The sequence below is a fragment of the Protopterus annectens genome, chromosome 12.part0, assembly GCF_019279795.1.
Source record: "Protopterus annectens isolate FY-2018-M chromosome 12.part0, PAN1.0, whole genome shotgun sequence".
NCBI classification, from domain to species: Eukaryota; Metazoa; Chordata; order Ceratodontiformes; family Protopteridae; genus Protopterus; species Protopterus annectens.
In genome coordinates this window covers 976,931,236-976,949,668 of record NC_056746.1, presented here as the reverse complement: position 1 = coordinate 976,949,668, position 18,433 = coordinate 976,931,236, and the positions used below count along the sequence as shown (strand labels likewise).

At 37.7% G+C, this 18,433-nt stretch overlaps 1 protein-coding gene across 2 annotated transcripts in view; it reads right to left on the bottom strand.

Moving 5' to 3' along the window:
• LOC122816916 (protein FAM13A-like) overlaps positions 1-18,433 on the bottom strand; it is a 1,835,067-nt gene that overhangs the window by 194,901 nt on the left and 1,621,733 nt on the right. Inside the window, exons 11-13 of one of the 2 annotated variants that reach the window (XM_044089997.1) lie at positions 12,844-12,931; positions 12,417-12,482; positions 4,533-4,743 (exon numbers count right to left, since the gene is read on the bottom strand). In XM_044089997.1, the coding sequence (XP_043945932.1) occupies positions 4,533-4,743; positions 12,417-12,482; positions 12,844-12,931 (365 nt within the window). The remainder of the gene's footprint in view (positions 1-4,532; positions 4,744-12,416; positions 12,483-12,843; positions 12,932-18,433) is intronic. The other variant, XM_044089998.1, reaches the window with a different exon arrangement.

Here is an 18,433-nt window from a genome sequence, read left to right as displayed (position 1 = left end):
AGATGACTGCAAACTAGGAGCCATAGTCAAGTCCCCAAATGATGTGGACATCCTACAGAAGGGCCTCACTGAGACAGATGCCTGGTGTCAGAGCCATGGCCTCAAGCTCAATGCCAAAAAGTGCAGTGTCATCCCCTTTGGTAAAACCTCTGTACCCATGAACTACCACATAGGCAGCAATCTACTTAACACTGAATGCGTGATAAGAGACCTTGGGACCCAGGTGGACAGTAGTCTTTCCTTTGATAGTCACATCACCACAGTAGTCAGGAAGTCCTTCTACGTGGCACACCTCATCATAAAAGGGTTCTCATCCAGGAAAAAAGAGGTCATTGTTCCCCTCTACTCATCACTCATTAGACCCATTATAGAGTACAACACCCCTTTTGGAATGTACCTCACAAGACATCTGCCGCAGCTGGAAAGGCCACAGAAGTACCTCACAAAGAGGATTACTGGCCTCAAACAAATGCCCTATACTGACCACCTCAAAAAACTCCAGCTTTACTCCATAGCATATCGCCTACTCAGAGGTGATCTCTGCCTAACATATAAAGCTATATCAAACCCAGAGCTGTTGGAAATGCTACACCTAAAGAAATCCCAATCCCTCCAAGCTACATGCTCTAGGGACCTAAACCTTGTCACCGCAATATACAGGACACAGTGGAGGGATAGATTCCTGTCCCAGAGACTTCCTATACTCTGGAACAAGCTACCCATCTATGTCAAGCAAAGTTCTTCATTAGCACTCTTCAAAAAAATCCACCCCGGAGATCACTTCTTTGTCTCTGCTGGACAGTGGCACAGGAAAATAACTTTCTTGGGTCGCATAAGCTATGGTACCTTGCTGGCTAGGCTTACATAGGCCCTTGGGCCGATAGTGTATTACCTACCTATGAACCTGTGTGTGTGTATGAACAGTATAAAAATAGTTCTTAAGGACAGTGCATTCAATAAAGCAAACTGGAAGTTTATTCAGGTAATAAAGTAAGTAATACAAGTTATTGTAAATGAGTACAGTAACCTGAAGTGTCAAATTCCATGAAATCCTATTGCTTTTTTTCGATTATTCAGATATACAAAACTCAAAACTTACAGTGCCTCCCCACAAAAAATGAAAAAACAGTGTACTAGTCTTTGTTGACTGTGTTGTAATGCATGAGCATTTCTGTTTTACCCCCACCTTACCTTATTTCCTCTACAGTATATATACTGAGTTTCTCTAGTCTATATCACCCACCTGATAGAGCTACTGCTGTGGTCAACGTACATCATGTACCTCTATCTTTTGAATTGCTTCTATTTTGCTCATAGCTACACAACTGGAACCTCCAAGAACTGGACACAATTCTCCCAACTACATAATAATTACAATATATGATATATGAACATCACAAATATTATGGCAATCTTTTATGACTGGACACTACAAGGACCTATACAATTCTTATTAGTACATCCCTTCTCGCTTGGGTATACTTTCTAAGCAGTTATGTTTTGCAAATACATTATTTTGCAGCAGATGTCTAAAAGGACCTTATTTGTCTATTCATTTCTGATCTAATTTGCATATCATTTTAGTTGGAAAACTTCTGTTCATCTGCAAAGAAACATGCTTTTCTTTATATTTACCATCATTCCACCCAGCAATTCATTTTCTGACACATGCTTCATCACACTTAGGAATATGTATCTAGCCAGACACTTACGGGGCATGCATACTCATCCTAGGAAGCACCCAAACTTTGAACCAAACTACACAGATAATCTAGTTCTTTGAGACTGCAATCTAACTCCACCCTTATCACCTATTAATAGGGCTGAAATGAACACTTCAGCCATCCTGCAGAAATATAAAACCCAGTGGGTCGTCTGGATTCATCCAAATTAAAAATTATCGCTACTCTTGATCTTCAAGATTTTGATCTGCTTTTGCCTCTAAAGACTGTAGAGCAAAATGCCTAATTTAGAAAGACCACAAAGAAAAACTTGAATTCTCTCTTTACAGATCACTACATTACATATCATCAGGTGAAAGAATCAGTTCAGAATAACAAAAAATACTAAAATTCTTTACGGGACAAGCCCTAAGTATTCCCTATGTGAAGGTTTGTACGCCCCACACCTTTATTAATATTAATACCATAAGGTCAGACAGCACAAAAAGGAATAACGGGCTTCTGTGAAAATCCAAGTAGTCCTCCTTTTTGCAGGACTGGGTGATCTTGGAGTTAGAATACATTAGTAACTGAGTAGGGGATGCAGCTTAATATCAGGGTGCAAAGGGGCTTGCTCCCTCAAATAGTATATTTAGATGAAAAATAACTTTGGGCTTTTCCATTCAGTCTTTTTAGAGCTCTCATTATGCCACTTGACCTTTAGAGGTAAATGTATTTGAATCAAAGGGCTTAATCATATTTTTGGGTTACAGTCAAATTTACACCATTCAGTGAACAATGAGAGGCCCAGCTTTGCTACCTATCAAGACGTTACGGATAACTGTTTTTTAATTTGAGTAGTAAATGTAGGAGTGCCTCATTTTTTGCTATCTGTGTTCAGACTGTATTTCATGTGCTATGCCGAACTTCTTATAGATGGCTGTATATCTGTTGCCTAGGCTATGACCTTAAGACACATCCCTAATCCTTTTAGAATGCTGACTTGTCTTTAGTTTGTCTGGACTTTCTGAAATACATTACTATACTTTTCCAAGTTTGCTACATTGGTCATTCCATTAAAACATCCACTATGATAGGCCAACTGAGGATCAGTGCTACTGGGGAAATGGCACCCTACTGACTCCTTGGTATACCACAAATATTTCATTTTTTGGCAAATTTGTTGTGCCCACCGTCAGAAGTTCAGACCTGCATCCTTTTAAAACACATTTTAACACCTCTGTCCAAATGCATAGTAAGACCTCTTAAATAGGTCGTACACCGTGCTGTGGTATAATCTGCACACTAAAAACTGTTCATTAAAAACTATAAACGGCTAGATGAAGAAATATTTCCAGTATAAACTTAACTGCCAGATTCCTATCCATTAAATATGAGAACAGAAAAAGTTCTAAAATGTTCTACAGTCTTAAAATGTGAAGAACTCATTAGATACAAACTAGCTTTTCTCATTTCCACACTACTCATTATGGAGCATTTACCGAGTAATGCCCAGCATGAGTATTGTGTGAGTACATGGTGTACCACCTCTTGTAATAAGATGCCACTAGGTAATACCCAGCATGAATATTGTTGTGAGTACTTGGTGTACCACCTCTTGTAATAAGATGCCACTGGGTAATACCCAGCATGAATATTGTGTGAGTACATGGTGTACCACCTCTTGTAATAAGATGCCACTGGGTAATACCCAGCATGAATATTGTGTGAGTACATGGTGTACCACCTCTTGTAATAAGATGCCACTGGGTAATGCCCAGCATGAATATTGTGTGAGTACATGGTGTACCACCTCTTGTAATACGATGCCACTAGGTAATACCCAGCATGAATATTGTGTGAGTACATGGTGTACCACGTCTTGTAATAAGATGCCACTGGGTAATACCCAGCATGAATATTGTGTGACTACATGGTGTACCACCTCTTGTAATAAGATGCCACTTGGTAATGCCCAGCATGAATATTGTGTGAGTACTTGGTGTACCACCTCTTGTAATAAGATGCCACTTGGTAATGCCCAGCATGAATATTGTTGTGAGTACATGGTGTACCACCTCTTGTAATACGATGCCACTTGGTAATGCCCAGCATGAATATTGTGTGACTACATGGTGTACCACCTCTTGTAATAAGATGCCACTGGGTAATGCCCAGCATGAGTATTGTGTGAGTACATGGTGTACCACCTCTTGTAATACGATGCCACTGGGTAATGCCCAGCATGAATATTGTGTGAGTACATGGTGTACCACCTCTTGTAATACGATGCCACTGGGTAATGCCCAGCATGAATATTGTGTGACTACATGGTGTACCACCTCTTGTAATAAGATGCCACTTGGTAATGCCCAGCATGAATATTGTTGTGAGTACTTGGTGTACCACCTCTTGTAATAAGATGCCACTTGGTAATGCCCAGCATGAATATTGTTGTGAGTACTTGGTGTACCACCTCTTGTAATAAGATGCCATTGTAAAAGGTTTCTGTTTTCCAAGGTCCTCTCATGAGTGAATATAACCTAGGTGCCTGCAATTAGGGTGGCAAGCATAGCTTTATACACTTCTGGAACATGAGAATTGTGCATTAATTGTATGTCAGAAGCTATGGCCTCCTGAAAAGTGAGATTATACTCGCAAAGGTTAAGGATGGTATGCCTTTCTCAATATAATGTTACTGACTTCTCATAACCATTAAAAAAAAAAAAAAAAAAAAAAATATATATATATATATATATATATTATTGCTAATGGGTTCAATTTCATAACAGCTAAGCCACTGTTCCTAAAGAGTCCTGCATTTTGTGAATATACAAAACTAACAATAAGTTCAACAAACTAGATGCTTACATCACAAACTGCTGAGTACTTGGCGGAGAAGGTGCAGATTCTGGGTCTGAATTGAACCTCTGACTTTGGCTAAAGCTGGAACAGCGTGGTGAAGGAAGGGGTTTGTCTCCATCTGTGATGTGATGCAGGAGAATGTTGGTTCCTGTGGACTGGAGTGTTTCCGTTTTGGGACTAGGCTCTTCCTGCCATGCTTTGATGGCTGGGACTGGCTCTGTAGTAATTAAAAGAAAACACATGGCAGATCATAATGATATGTAGTCTAACAAAGAGTTTTGTTAAATAAAACTGTGTAAACAGCTTCTGTCTAATTAGATTAAGAAATATGATGTCAAATGTAAATCATATGACCACAGTACCAATGATTTCTCAAATATTTTATATGTTAACTGCACTAATTTGTGGAGCTTTTCTCCCCGGGCCGCCACTGAAAATGGGCTCCTGACCCAGTCGGACTTTTCCGGTCAACAAATGCCAAATAAATAAATGATGTCTTTTTGCCCAGTGCATTACCACATCTGCGAATACTTAACATTGCGAAATACAATTACAACTGATAGAAGAAAAATAAAGTATTTTATTTTATGAATTTATTGTTCGTTAACCATTTGGGAAGTTTAACTAGGCAGTTTCCTATTTTCTGGGAAGACCCAGGGAGAAAAGCTCCATTACAAAACAATTTATCATTGTAAGCCTAACATGACATTACATCATAGTGTACCAAGTGTTGAATATGATGACAGAGTAGAAATGAAGATCTATAAAATATTATCAGAAAATTTAGGAATATATTAATACTTTAAAACTAATACTTGATCTGTAAATATACAGCATCACAGATTTATTCCTTTGAACAATATGAAAATGGAAAATATTCTGCTTATTTAGGAAAATATTTCTTAACTTTTCTATAAATATTGTAGGAAACTGTGACAGAATGTTTCAAAACACCCCAGTAAGTTACAAAACTCAGAGAAATAGTTACATTTCTACAATGGAATATTTTTAAATGAAAACAAAGCTTTTTTTTACCACTGCAGGTTTTTGAGAAGGTGGCATTCCTGCAACACAAGGTCAGTGATATGTAAACTTAAAGACATATATAGATATAAAATTAAATACAAAAGACAATAATCAAACTGACCAACTCTGACAGCCCTGCAGTGGGGTTAATATGGCACTGAAAAAGGCCCACAAGTTCATCAAGAACTGCCTGTCATATGAGAAATGTCAGACTATGATGCTCCTCTGGTTATTGTCTATAAAACTTTATTGAATGCACTACTTACTGAACACCTCTTTGTCGAACTCTATTAAGCGAAATCTTATTGCGAATGATCGTTTTAGCAAAGTTTTTCCCAGGGGGAAAAAACAGTTGGCCAAGCCAGCAACCGCAACAAAAGAAACACTATTTAAAACCCACCCTAGTGGGGGGGGCTGCATCTCCCACACACTATCTAAATATACCAACTAACAATAAGTTCAGTGAAAAACAAACTAATTCTTACATCATCCCACTACAGTGGGGAAAAGGGCAAATCTCCAATGATGGCCCACTGTTTTTCCCCTGGGAAAACTTTGCTGAAATGATCATTCAACGGAATAAGATTTTGCTTAATAGAGTCTGATGAAGAGGTGTTCAGTAAGTCGTGCATTCGATAAACTGATAGGGACCCACTGGTTATTGTATGAACAGTAATTATTTCACAGGGTGAAAACATAAGACAGAGAAAACAGATGGAAAGTGGGAAGAAAGGAGAGAAATGAAAATCTGAAGATTGTTGGGTATAGAAACAATAGACAGTTGAAATAAAAAAGGATATAAAGAACAAACACAAGAAAGTGGAAACAGAAGAAAAGCAGGTAGTTGTGCATTTTATTTATTTTAATTCATCAGAACAATGTACTTTATCCATTAAGGATCAATTTAGGAATGTCCAAGTATCCAAGGGTAACATGAACAAGTATTCCTGTACAATATACATTCAATGTAAGCAAAAAGATTTCAGCTCAACAAAGGCAGAGCTGTGACATTAAAAGCATTAGTCACTTTTACATTTGAATATATCTAAAAAAAAAAAATATATATATATATATATATATATATATATATATATATATATATATATAAAACTTGCATATTATATTTTTTATAAACATTCTTTGCATTAGAGGACATGTCAGTTTAGTATGTAAACAAGAGGGGAAGTAAAAAGACAGTGTTGGATCTTATGATCCCACAAGTACAACTCCATTAAGACAGCAAATGGGTTTAATTTAGTTTTGAACATAGGTAGTGATATAAGGAGTCCAATCTCATTGGGAAGTTTGTTCCATCATTTATAAACACAGATAAGTAAGATATTGCCATGTTGATTATTTGATTTGCATATCTGGGGTATAGAGACACTGAATGATCTCAGAGTCCAAGTGGGATTCTGCCAAGTTAAAATTTAAGACAAAGTAATACAAATCTCTAAATATAGCAATATTTTTAGGCATGTTGAAAGCTGTCATGGGAAGCTGATGAATAAATTTAAGCCGAAATAGAATCAAAAGACTAAGGAGTGATGAATGTAAAGTTTACTTTTAGTGGCAAGTTTTGAAATTTTGCTTTAAACTGACTCAAACTTAGACAATGACTGGGTAGACAGATTTGTAAAGAGGTGCCTAGTATATGCTCATAGAAGAGGGGTAGGAACATTGACTGACTTTTTCATAACGTAATCTTTCTCTCGTCTATCCTATATATCAAGATCCAACAGAGAAAGCCCAATTTCTGATGAGTTTTTGTCTAACTATTTTTGTGCGAGTCTCAGCCATTGTGAAGAGTCCATGACTGTAAAAATATGACTACTTCTATACATGAGGAAAATGATGGCATCCTCCTAAACTGTGATAAATCACTGTAATTATTCTCTCACTTAAAATGCATACAGTTCAATTTGCTTGTGAGGAGGGAGAGTCTAGGCTCGGAAAACTATTTTTAAATGTTATTAAGTTGTAAGGATCATTGTGCTATTGTGAAAGAAGAGGCAGGACACAGGAGAGACGAACCATATTCATATCACATCAATAAAAAAAAAAAAGTTCTTGTGGTCTGGTAGTGACACCCAACTGATGTTCAGAGAAACTGGCAAAGGAGTGGAAAAACAAATACTGATGCAAAGACTAAGATCTCTTCTTCAAGAAACTCAAACTCAGACCGAGTACAAGGTACATATCCACTTAAAAAAGAGAGGATGGATAACTATATCAAATGCATTCAATAAGTACAGGAATGAAACTTTGACAATTTTTGTTGACTTTAGATTTTTACTAATGTTCTCTGTAGTAGTAAATATGGCAGTACCATGGCTTGAACAAAAGAGTGTCTGTGCTAAGACCAGAGATCAGTTTGGCAAGTATAACTTGTCGCATAATCTTAGAGATGGATGGAGAAGGGTGGTGATAAAGTAGTCGTCAAACTCTGTGGTTGTTGTGTAAGTAAATAACAATGGTCCCATTTTAAATATGAATGAGCTAACCTTCTGGAATGCTTCAAATGGTAAGTATAGAGACCAGTTTAATAATGATAGGAGCTGCTGCTTAATGAAAAGAAGGAAGAATATGTCTTGAAAGTAGATTATTGACCTTGTCATTTATTGTTTGTTGTGGTTTAAAAAATGTACAGTTTTGGGAGTAGCTGAATGGAGCTGCATGATATAACAAATGGCATCTGCTTGTTTTTGGTATTATCTAATCATAAAAAGTAAAAAATACATCGGCAATGCTTTGACAAGATATGTCAGGAAAAGGAATAGAGTAGAATATGTCAGAGGTTGTAGTTGTTATGATAGGCAGGAGAAACAGAGTATTTATTTTGCCTTTGTTCGCTGCTTTAGTCCCACTTGGCCAACATCATTTTTTTCAGGAGAAATAATGCCAAGGCACTGAGAACTTCCCTGTTTTCCCTGATAAATGCCATGAGATCTTTTACATCCACCTGAGCTACAATTGACATATGCAGGTGGGACCTCATCTGAAGGATGGTACACTTGGTATTGCAGCAACCCCTAATGGTGCACAGCAGTGTCAGTAATGGAAATAAATGCCATTACCTGAGGTGGGGATAGAACCCAAGGCCTTCTAATCTGTCAGCATCAAAGGCAAGTATACAACCTACTGAGCCACTGCCAGTGACTATTGCATAGAAACAAAGCATTACTGCTCATGTTTTGCAAGTGCTGCTTTGGTCTGGTAGAAGGATTCACAAAGTAACTGATGGTTATGGGCAGAATTGGTAGCAGAATACTTCCTTCATAACTGTTTGCAGCCCAACATTACATCTGTGATAAGAGGAGCAACTCATGTAAACCTCTGGGACTCTGCCTGCTTTTCAAAATGAATGAGTTTGTTCTGCACTTTGGAGGAGCTGGAACTGAAATAAATAGCAGCATCATCCAAATGAAGGTGACAGAGTTAGTACCAATCATTTAGTGTAAATTCACCATTAAATTTTGTGGGGTTTTGTCATACCTGGAATTAGTATAAGGTCTGTATGTGACAGTCCAGATGTGCTCATATACCTCTACAGTATTCCTGTATTTAGCACACATAAAAATTACCTAGCATTATAAATCCCATTCCTTACACTATTTAAAAACATCAGAGAAATGGAACTGAATCCCAATAAGATAAGTGCAGGTAACTGTCAGCATATGGCCGTTGGCAGGTGATTATGCTATCCTGCAATGAATTTTATTGCATTTCAAAATGTAAGGCTTTTGTTCATAGAAATTGGCACCCTGTAATACTTTCCAACTTCCAGTGAAATGTGAGTCAAAGTCTATGTGTTGTCATCCTTTAACCACTCTGTTAGATGATATGCATATGATAAATAATTTAAAAATGGACAATAGACAAGTAAAGAACTTATGCATCACAAATTATTTGCAATGAACTACTAAAGAAAAGCATCTTCCGTTTTAATGAACCATTCTGAATGTGCTGAACATCTTACAACTCCAAAAATGGAATACCGTCTGATAAAATGTGCTATTTAAAAGGTAACAGAATATAATAACGGTCTTCTTTGTATCAGTGTATTCTGCTTTAATGTGCCAATTGGCTAGGACATGGCTGAAGAGGGTGTGATGACCAGCTACTTACCCAGTTAAACTGAAATAAGTAAATAAATACAGCAGTGCACACATTTATTAATGGTCAGAGGAACAATAATTTTACTTGGCCAAATGTGACAGAAGTAAGTAATATAAAAATTTAGAGAAAGCTATCTGGAAAGGAAAACAAAGGATAGAATATCAGAATGGCTGCTTTCCTTCCTTAGCAGGCAAGATGGTGTGCTACGCATTGGTGTGATTCATGACATAAAGCAGTAATTCAGTATATAACTAATTTCAGTTGTTACTTTTTGTGAATTTGGAAGGGTTATAGGACAGCATTTTAAAACACTGTACAGAAATGTAAATATACACTTCACTAATGCCACTTGATGTCTGTAAACTCCAATATAAGAAAAATGCAAAAGAGATTCCTAAGAGAACTGTGAGAAGGTTGTTCACATCACAATCCTTCCCACCTCCCAGAGCTATTAAATTCTTCACTCAAGAATCTGTGACAAAGCCAAAAAATAATGGGTTCCAAAGCCCCCATTGTCAGGGACAATTTGGAAATATTGCTTTAATTCACTTGTTTTATATCAGTATGCATTTTTGAACAATAAAAAGCATGAAACTCTAATTTCTGGAATTACTGACCGACTGTGATCTCCAGAGATTTACTAGAAAAATCAAACATTTTGTAATGTAAAGGGAAAGATATGAGGTGAAATTAGAAATGTTCTGCAAAAATTAGTGTTGATAGGTTTGCCCCCCCTCCCAAAAATTAGCACCTAATTATGAAGAGTAGTAAGGTGCATCTGAGACTGGGGATTCCCTAATAAAGAGAACAATGTGACATCATTTACAAGCATGTAGAATGTGAAGAGAATATTAACTCGGGGACAACTGCTGACTGTCAAGTCAGTGTGCCATAAAGATAACTAGCAGTGGTCAGCAGCATGGCAGAGAGGGAAGAAGCCTTGACTGTTACCCATGGGAACCAGTATTCACTTAGACTTAGTCCCTGAAGCATCATCATTCGTGGGTGCTATTTTGCCAGCTCACATATCTCAGGGCAGAGGAAGAAATCTTTGTTGAAACTGCAGCCTCTGATGGAGACTGTGGATTCTAGACTTAAGTAGAAAAAAAGGGGAGTGCACTGTCAGACCACCCATGGACAAAGTTCACGCGGATGCTATTGTAATTTATGCATGGGAAGGGAATATGTGGAGGGCATAAACAAAAAAAATAAATCATCCCACAGCTGTCATGATGGCATAATTTTGGGCTACCCTGATTTTTCTGTGCCCACACCTCCTCGACTCTTTCAAAAGAAGGTTCCCAAAGGAGAAGCTCCCACCTGTTTTGATAGGGAGGTCAGGAGTTTGAATGCTGAAGATGAAGAAGTGGCTGTCGGAAATAAGAAATGGCAGACAACATTGTGTGTGTGTGTGTGGGGGGGGCAAAAAGGTTAAAAAAAAGAATAACAGGATATTTGTAGTTTTCCATATGAAAATTACTATGCCTAAACAATATTAACATAGCAGCAGGCAATGTAAATAAACTCACTAAATAAGTTTAATTGATGACCGTATAGTATACTGCAAAAAATCAATTATATTGATTGTGACATGGATGGTCTAGTACAGAACCAAAGAGAAGAGTGGCAGAATAAGATGAGGATTAGCTCTGAGACATTGCAAAGGAACTTCTTAATATGCATGTCTCACTGCGTCATGTGGATTTAGATGTGTTTACAGTCTGTACTGCTTTAAGGCAACAGTTTGTGTGGCCAAAAGCTATAGTACGACTGTCTGTTTTGTTTTAACCCTTAATGGAAATGGCTAGATTTAAAGTCCAAATACAGTTAAAGAAAAGAAAGGTAACATTTGTTTATGCTTGACCTTATATAATTACACACAAATACAATGAACTGGTGAGTTCTAACTTTTTAATGTTCAGTACAGTGAAGACTAATAGGCTGTTGAAGCAACTGCCAGAGAATTATATATCTATATTAACACCTTTATTAAATTATCACATAAGGCATACATTAACAAAAAAGAAAACAAGCCATTTTAACATTTTTCCCATTTTCATATATTATACATCACACATCTTTTCTTTGTAACTATCATTAGTCTATTATTACATAAAATGGCAAATTCCTGCCTTCCCTTAAACACAACAAAATGAAAACAAATGCCTTTTCCTATTTGCGTCATCCCAATTTTAAAGATAAAATTCTCTTGTTACATACTAGAAATTGCACACAATTTGATACTGGTAACATAAACGTACATTTCATGTGAAATTATTGTGTATGTTGCTGCATAGAGAGTGCATATTTGACACATTTGAACATGTGAATATTCTATTTATACTATATTTCTAGCCGTTCTTCTAATATTCAGTACTTAAAATAGTACATAAAGTATAAAAGTCTTGTTTTACAGTTTTCAGTATAAAAGAACTTCAGGTACAAGACTTTAGTCAAAGGAGCCTGACGATTTAATATTAATATCCTGTATGTAATTACGGCATTTTAGGACTTCCCTTGCCTTCACACATTACACCTCTTCTTTGCTATGAATATTGACCTCAAGTGCTAGAAACAAAAAAAAAATGTGTAGGTGTTAAGGTTCATTTTTCTGCTACTAATGTCTCTGCATCACTGCCCAGAAATGGTATACACTAGAAAGAACCTGCTGCAAATGTGTGGGTGGGAGACGAGTGGGTAAAAGAAGAGAGAGAGAGAGAGAATTGAAATCCACAGTGTACTCACCATCACAATCTCTCTGCTGATGCATGGATTTGAAATCAATAATGGGAAAAATGAAGTGGCAATGTTCTAATAAAATAGAGAGACATGGAATGCAATGAAAGTAATAAGCATGTAACACATAGTAAAGATATGCATACATTATACCTCACAGACCAAGAATGATAACATATGCAAGTAATGGGTAAAATGTCATAAACATGAACAATTTTGTTTCATTTTATGCATTTAAGTAGCAAAGAGAGCAAATTAGTTGTGCTAGGCATACTTCTCCTAATTTTTTTCTGCAGCGCAGCTGAAGCATAGAAGGCTAACATTTTTCCTAACAGAATCATTTCATCAGGAATGCATACTTTATTATTTAGATTTGATTGCAAGCCATTAGCGCTCCTCATTCTATGTACACTAAAGCTGTATTACAAAAGCTTACCTCCTGCATTTGCCTCATCATTCGGTCCTCCTCCACGACTGACCTGAGAGACAGGATCCTTGCATCCCTGTACCTGTGACCGGTCTTCCTGGTTTGGCAAAAATGAAGAACACAAATCAACTTCAAGGGCCTGTAGTTTCAGAAATGAGCTCTGAAGGCAAAAGCAGAACATGATGGCACAAACAGATTTTTCTATTCCACTGCTCCCTGCCGTTCTTTTATTTGCAATTCTAATACAGACACAAACCCAGCAGCAAAATAAACCTCAGAATGTAAGGCATTCGACACATATCCTATGAGCATCTTATCCATGTGCATCTTGACATTCTGCAGCTACATGAATTCTAATTTATATGGATTATTCATGGCACGTGGGAACACTGATGTCGTCAGCAAAATGTAATTGCTTTTATGCAGCCAATCTAAGTACAGGATCTGCAGTCTGCTACTACAGAAAGCGTTGCCTCTGAAAATACTTCATTCACTGCACTGACATCAGTATCCGATGACAGCACTCCCATCCCCCTTCCACACCATTCATAAAAACTCCTTGCAGATGTGACACATGAGGAGATCCAGGTACAATTACATAATGCTTAGGGGTCTTGTAACCACTTACTTCATTAAGAGGGTTGCTGTTTGTTTCTGTTCTTTGTCTTGCAGTAGATCATTACTGAATATCATTTGTCCTCTCAAAATGGTTGGATCCCCTTTGCCCACTGTATGTTACTGCACAAAGGATTTTGCATGGAAATCTTAATATGATACAGAGTTCTCTGCTTCTGTCAAATATTCTGTACAATATATTCAGCTCATGAATCCCCAAGAAGCATCTTTTTTTCAGAATTAGGGATGTAGAAACCCCATACATGAGCTAAATAGGTTGGATGAGTCACTGCTGACTCGTTGTTTGCTCAATTACCCTACCTCTTGGGAATAACAGACTGTCCTAGAACACCCATGTAAAACGTACACTGCTGCACGTCCACTGTTTATGATGCTAACACATACGCATTTCAGTCTATTCCAGAAAGGAAAAGTGAATATATTTGCTGCATGTATGCTTTTAAGATCTGTGAAATATAACAGCTGCTTTCGGTGTCCAAACAGTATTTTAAGACATTATTTTCTTGCAATATTTAAATATTTATGTTCAGTGTAAATTAATTGTGGGAGTTGCATTTTGGAATAACGCAGGTACTCAGATATTTTGCCATCTTAACCAATATTTCTTTTCAGATGGAATCTGTTATTTAGCCTATACTATTAAAATTTGTCTGCTTCTCTAAAACACCTATCATTCACAGATTCATATTTGGAAAAAAAAATAATATGGATGCCTGTGGATGTTTGTGTGCATATGTCTGTGTGTTATCTGTTTAATTCAGCTAGATATCTGAGTATTTGTGCACATATGTGGTCATAGTTGCACCATTTTGTAAAAATAAATTGAACAGTCTGCCTGGGGGGGGGGGGGGGGGGCACAATGGTCCATTTTCATTATGCATTAACATTTTTAGGGTTGACCGTAAGTCGTTAAACTGTTTTCCTCACAAAGTGATTGCAATCTGCTGTCCAGCAATGTGAGAAATTATACTATGAAATGACATGAAGATGTGACCTCATTTTAGAGCTGAAGGAGATGGGGTGAAAAGTATAATTCTGTAAGGTTGTACAAACTGCTTGCATTACAAGAATTCACATGGTGTAGCTGCCATTGTACTTGTAGACCAAGCCAGTCCTTTCAAAACGAATATTCTAAGGTGTCGTCATTAAAGTTGCATACATGCAGACATGTGTATGTACTCTTACAGTGCTGTAACAGCTGAAGAGCTCTATACATGCAAATGCGTGTATGTACTGTTACAGTGCTGTAACAGCTGAAGAGCTGCATTCATGCAAACATGTGTATGTACTGTTACAGTGCTGTAACAACTGAAGAGCTGCATTTGTGTAAACATGTGTATGTAATGTTACAGTGCTGTAACAACTGAAGATCTGCATACATGCAAACACGTGTATGTACTCTGTTACAGTGATGTAACAAATGAAGAGCTGCATATGTGTAAACATGTATATGTACTGTTACAGTGTTGTAAGAAATGAAGAGGTGCATACATGCAAATGTGTATGAACTGTTACAGTGCTAGAACAGCTGAAGAGCTGCATACATATACATACCAACACGTGTGCTGTAACAACTGAAGATCTGCATACATGCAAACACGTGTATGTACTATTACAGTGCTGTAACAAATGAGCTGCATATGTGTAAACATGTCTATGTACTGTTACAGTGCTGTAAGAAATGAAGACATGCATACATGCAAACGTGTTTGTACTGTTACAGTGCTGTAACAACTGAAGAGCTGCATATGTGAAAACACGTATATGCACTGTTACATTGCTGTATATAGCGTTCCTATTAGATGACCGAAGATGAATTCTATCGAATGCATCTTGGTCAAACTTAAAACAACGAAAAGGCAAAATAGTGAAGTGGCTTTTAAGCAAATTCTTTCCCAGGGAAAGAATTCGCTTGGCCGCTTCCGTTACTTTGCCGTTTTTGGCACTGTAGTACGATTTCGGAGTTGGTATATTTAAGTAGGGGTATGTGGGAGGCACAGCCCCCACATCGGGGGTGTGGGGGCGAAGCCCCTTACTTTATGTATTCTTTCAATTTCTTTTTTTTTTTGGAACAGCAATTTTTTTTTCCTTGGAAAAAAACTGCTGTTCTGAGTTTTCGAGATTGTAAGCTTTCGCTTACATGGGGTCGATTATTCATTGTTCGCTTTTTTAAGCATTCGATGATATACTATAGACCCTGTAAAAAAATGTAGAGGTGCATACATGCAAACACATTCATGTATTGTTACAGTGCTGTAACAAATGAAGAGGTGCATACATACAAACACATTCATGTATTGTTACAGTGCTATAACAAATGTAGAGCTACATACATGCAAACACATGCATGTAAGCACATACAAATATCTTATGGTCGATCTTTTGAGGCAAGGAAAGTACAGTTGTGTACACTTACCATAAATGTAGATGCTCGAGTGTATTCACTGTTGCAGTCATCACATTTGGGTTATCCCTGCCAGGGTAGCCCTCAGCCAGCCTGAATAACAGAGGCTTAGTATTTCTGTGTCAGTTACTGTCACTTCAGGACTGATGTCAGGTCGTCACTAGTATAAAGTAAGGCAGCCGACGCCATTACATCAGTTTTTCTTGCCCTGTCAGGAGCCCCCAAGTGCATAGGTTAGTACTAGGCTAACTGCCCTTGCAAGCCATTGCAAGCCTAGCCAATTATCCCTTGTGAGACTCAAACCCTGCACCTTGTGTTTGTAAGGCAAACACCTTAACCATTAGGCCACCCTCCCAACCCATGGGAGCCAGGTTCTGGTGGAAGAACCCAACCAATAGAAAGTAAATACCAAAATGCCCCTTGTAAGGAGAGAGAAGAAAGAAGAAGGTGATGAAGGGAGGGAAATCAGGACTGCAACAGTGAATACACTCGAACATCTACATTTATGGATAGTGTACACAACTGCACTATGTTCTTTGTGTTTCACTGTTGCAGTCCCCACATTTGGGTTGATTCCCAAAGCTGAGGAAAAGGCTGGAGGCAGTCAAGGAGACTAGGGGTTGGCTAGGATGCCCTGCAAGACTGCAGAGGCAAACCTTGCCCTGGATTTGGAGAAGAAAGGCAGATGGTAATGTTTGGTGAAAGTGTGAACAGATGCCCAAGTGGGGACTCCTCTGAGGAAAGCTGCAGAGGTGGAGGCTGCTCTGGTGGAATGAGTCCTGACCCCCCTCAGAGGAAGGCTTTCCATGTTGCTTGTAACAGAAATGGATGCAGTGTGCTATCCATTTGGAAATTGTTTGTTTGGAGATGGCTTTGCCCTCTGCCTCTGCAGCAAAGCTAACCAGCAATTGATCTGACTTTCTGAAGGATTTAGCCCTATCTAGATAGAATCTGAGGTATCTGTGCACATCTAGAGAGTTATAGTAGCATGCATGCATCCGAAAGGGATGAAAGACAATATTGTCAAAAGTCAGCTATTACGTGTGAATAGACTTACTAAATATGATAGTGATTTTGACAAAGACAGTAGTTTAATGTGTGAAAAATTTAGATTTAGAGGTTATCCCTAAAGCTACATTTAAGAAAACCACTATGAGCAATGGATAGTTCGGTGTTCGTATGCAAATCAGTAATTCAGTAGATAGTCATAATATTAAGAAGTTAATTACCAATAACTGGAAAATATTACAAAGTTCTGTTGAGTTTAAAGATAGATTGGGGGATAGACCCCAATTTATGTATAAAAAAGGTAAAAGTTTTAAGAACTTGTTCCAGAGTAAGATGGAGAAACCTATCAGTCTAAATATAAAAAAATTAGGAATGCTGAAGTGTTTTAACTGCAAGTTATGTGATTATTTGCTAATGGATGTTAGCAAAGTTAATATTAATGGTTTTAAATACAATTTTAACAAGTCTTTTAGTTGTAAAAGCAAGTATGTTGTATATTTAATTTTATGTCAATCATGCCCTTCTTTTTAAGTTGGACGTACTGTCAGAGAATTATATAAACGAGTGTATGAACATAAGTATGCTGTTGAGACAGGAGACTTAAAGAATGCGTTAGCAAAGCATTATGCTTCCAGTAAATGTAATGTTAAATTTAAATTTATTGTTCTGGAAGAAATTTATAATTATGATGGAAGGTTGATGCAGAGAGTGAATTAAGCTGGAGAGAATATATGTGGCAAGTGAGGCTTAATGCCTGTTTTCCATCCAGTTTAAATAATAGAGATGAGTTTACTGCTTACTTAAAAAGAAAGGGCATGAAGCATCATTTAAAGAATGTTTGATGTATTGAGTATTTAATTATCTAATTATTTAATCAGTAGCTTGTTAGAATGCACTTTAAATTGGTAGTGCTTTGTATCATTATTCAGTCTGAAGAAGTCACTACAGGTGATGAAAGCGCTTACTGTTTAATGTTTTATTAAAGCTTTTGGGTGTTCTCGGCTGTCTTTTTTTAATTATGTTAAGTACGGCTACTGTTTTGTGGTGTTCGTTAAGTACGGCTACTGTTTTTTGGTGTCACATCTAGAGAGTGCAGGATCCTTTCCCCCTTGTTCTGTAGGTTAAGGAAATAGGTGGGCAAATGGATGGATTGGTTGAGAGCCACACTGGACACCATGTTGGGCATGAAGGATGGGTTAGTCTTGAGGGGAAACCCCGTCAGCATGGAAGATGATGAAGGTCTCCACAGACATGAGTGCTTGTAGCTCGGAGACCCTTCTGGCTGAAGTGATGGCCAGAAGGAAAGCGGTCTTCCAGGAGAGAAATTTTAACTCTGCTGAAGATGCTGGTTTGAAGGGGGGCAGGGTGAGCTTTTCCAACACAAAATTAAGGTCCCAAGCTGGGGTAGGTACTCTTCTGGGTGGCCTCAAGTTGCTAGCCCCTTTTAGGAATTGTTTGATCAGGGGTGTGAGAAAAGGGGCTGCTCAGTGGGGAAATGAGCAGAGATAGCAGAGGCATGAATTTTAATAGAGGAAAAAGAGAGACCACTGT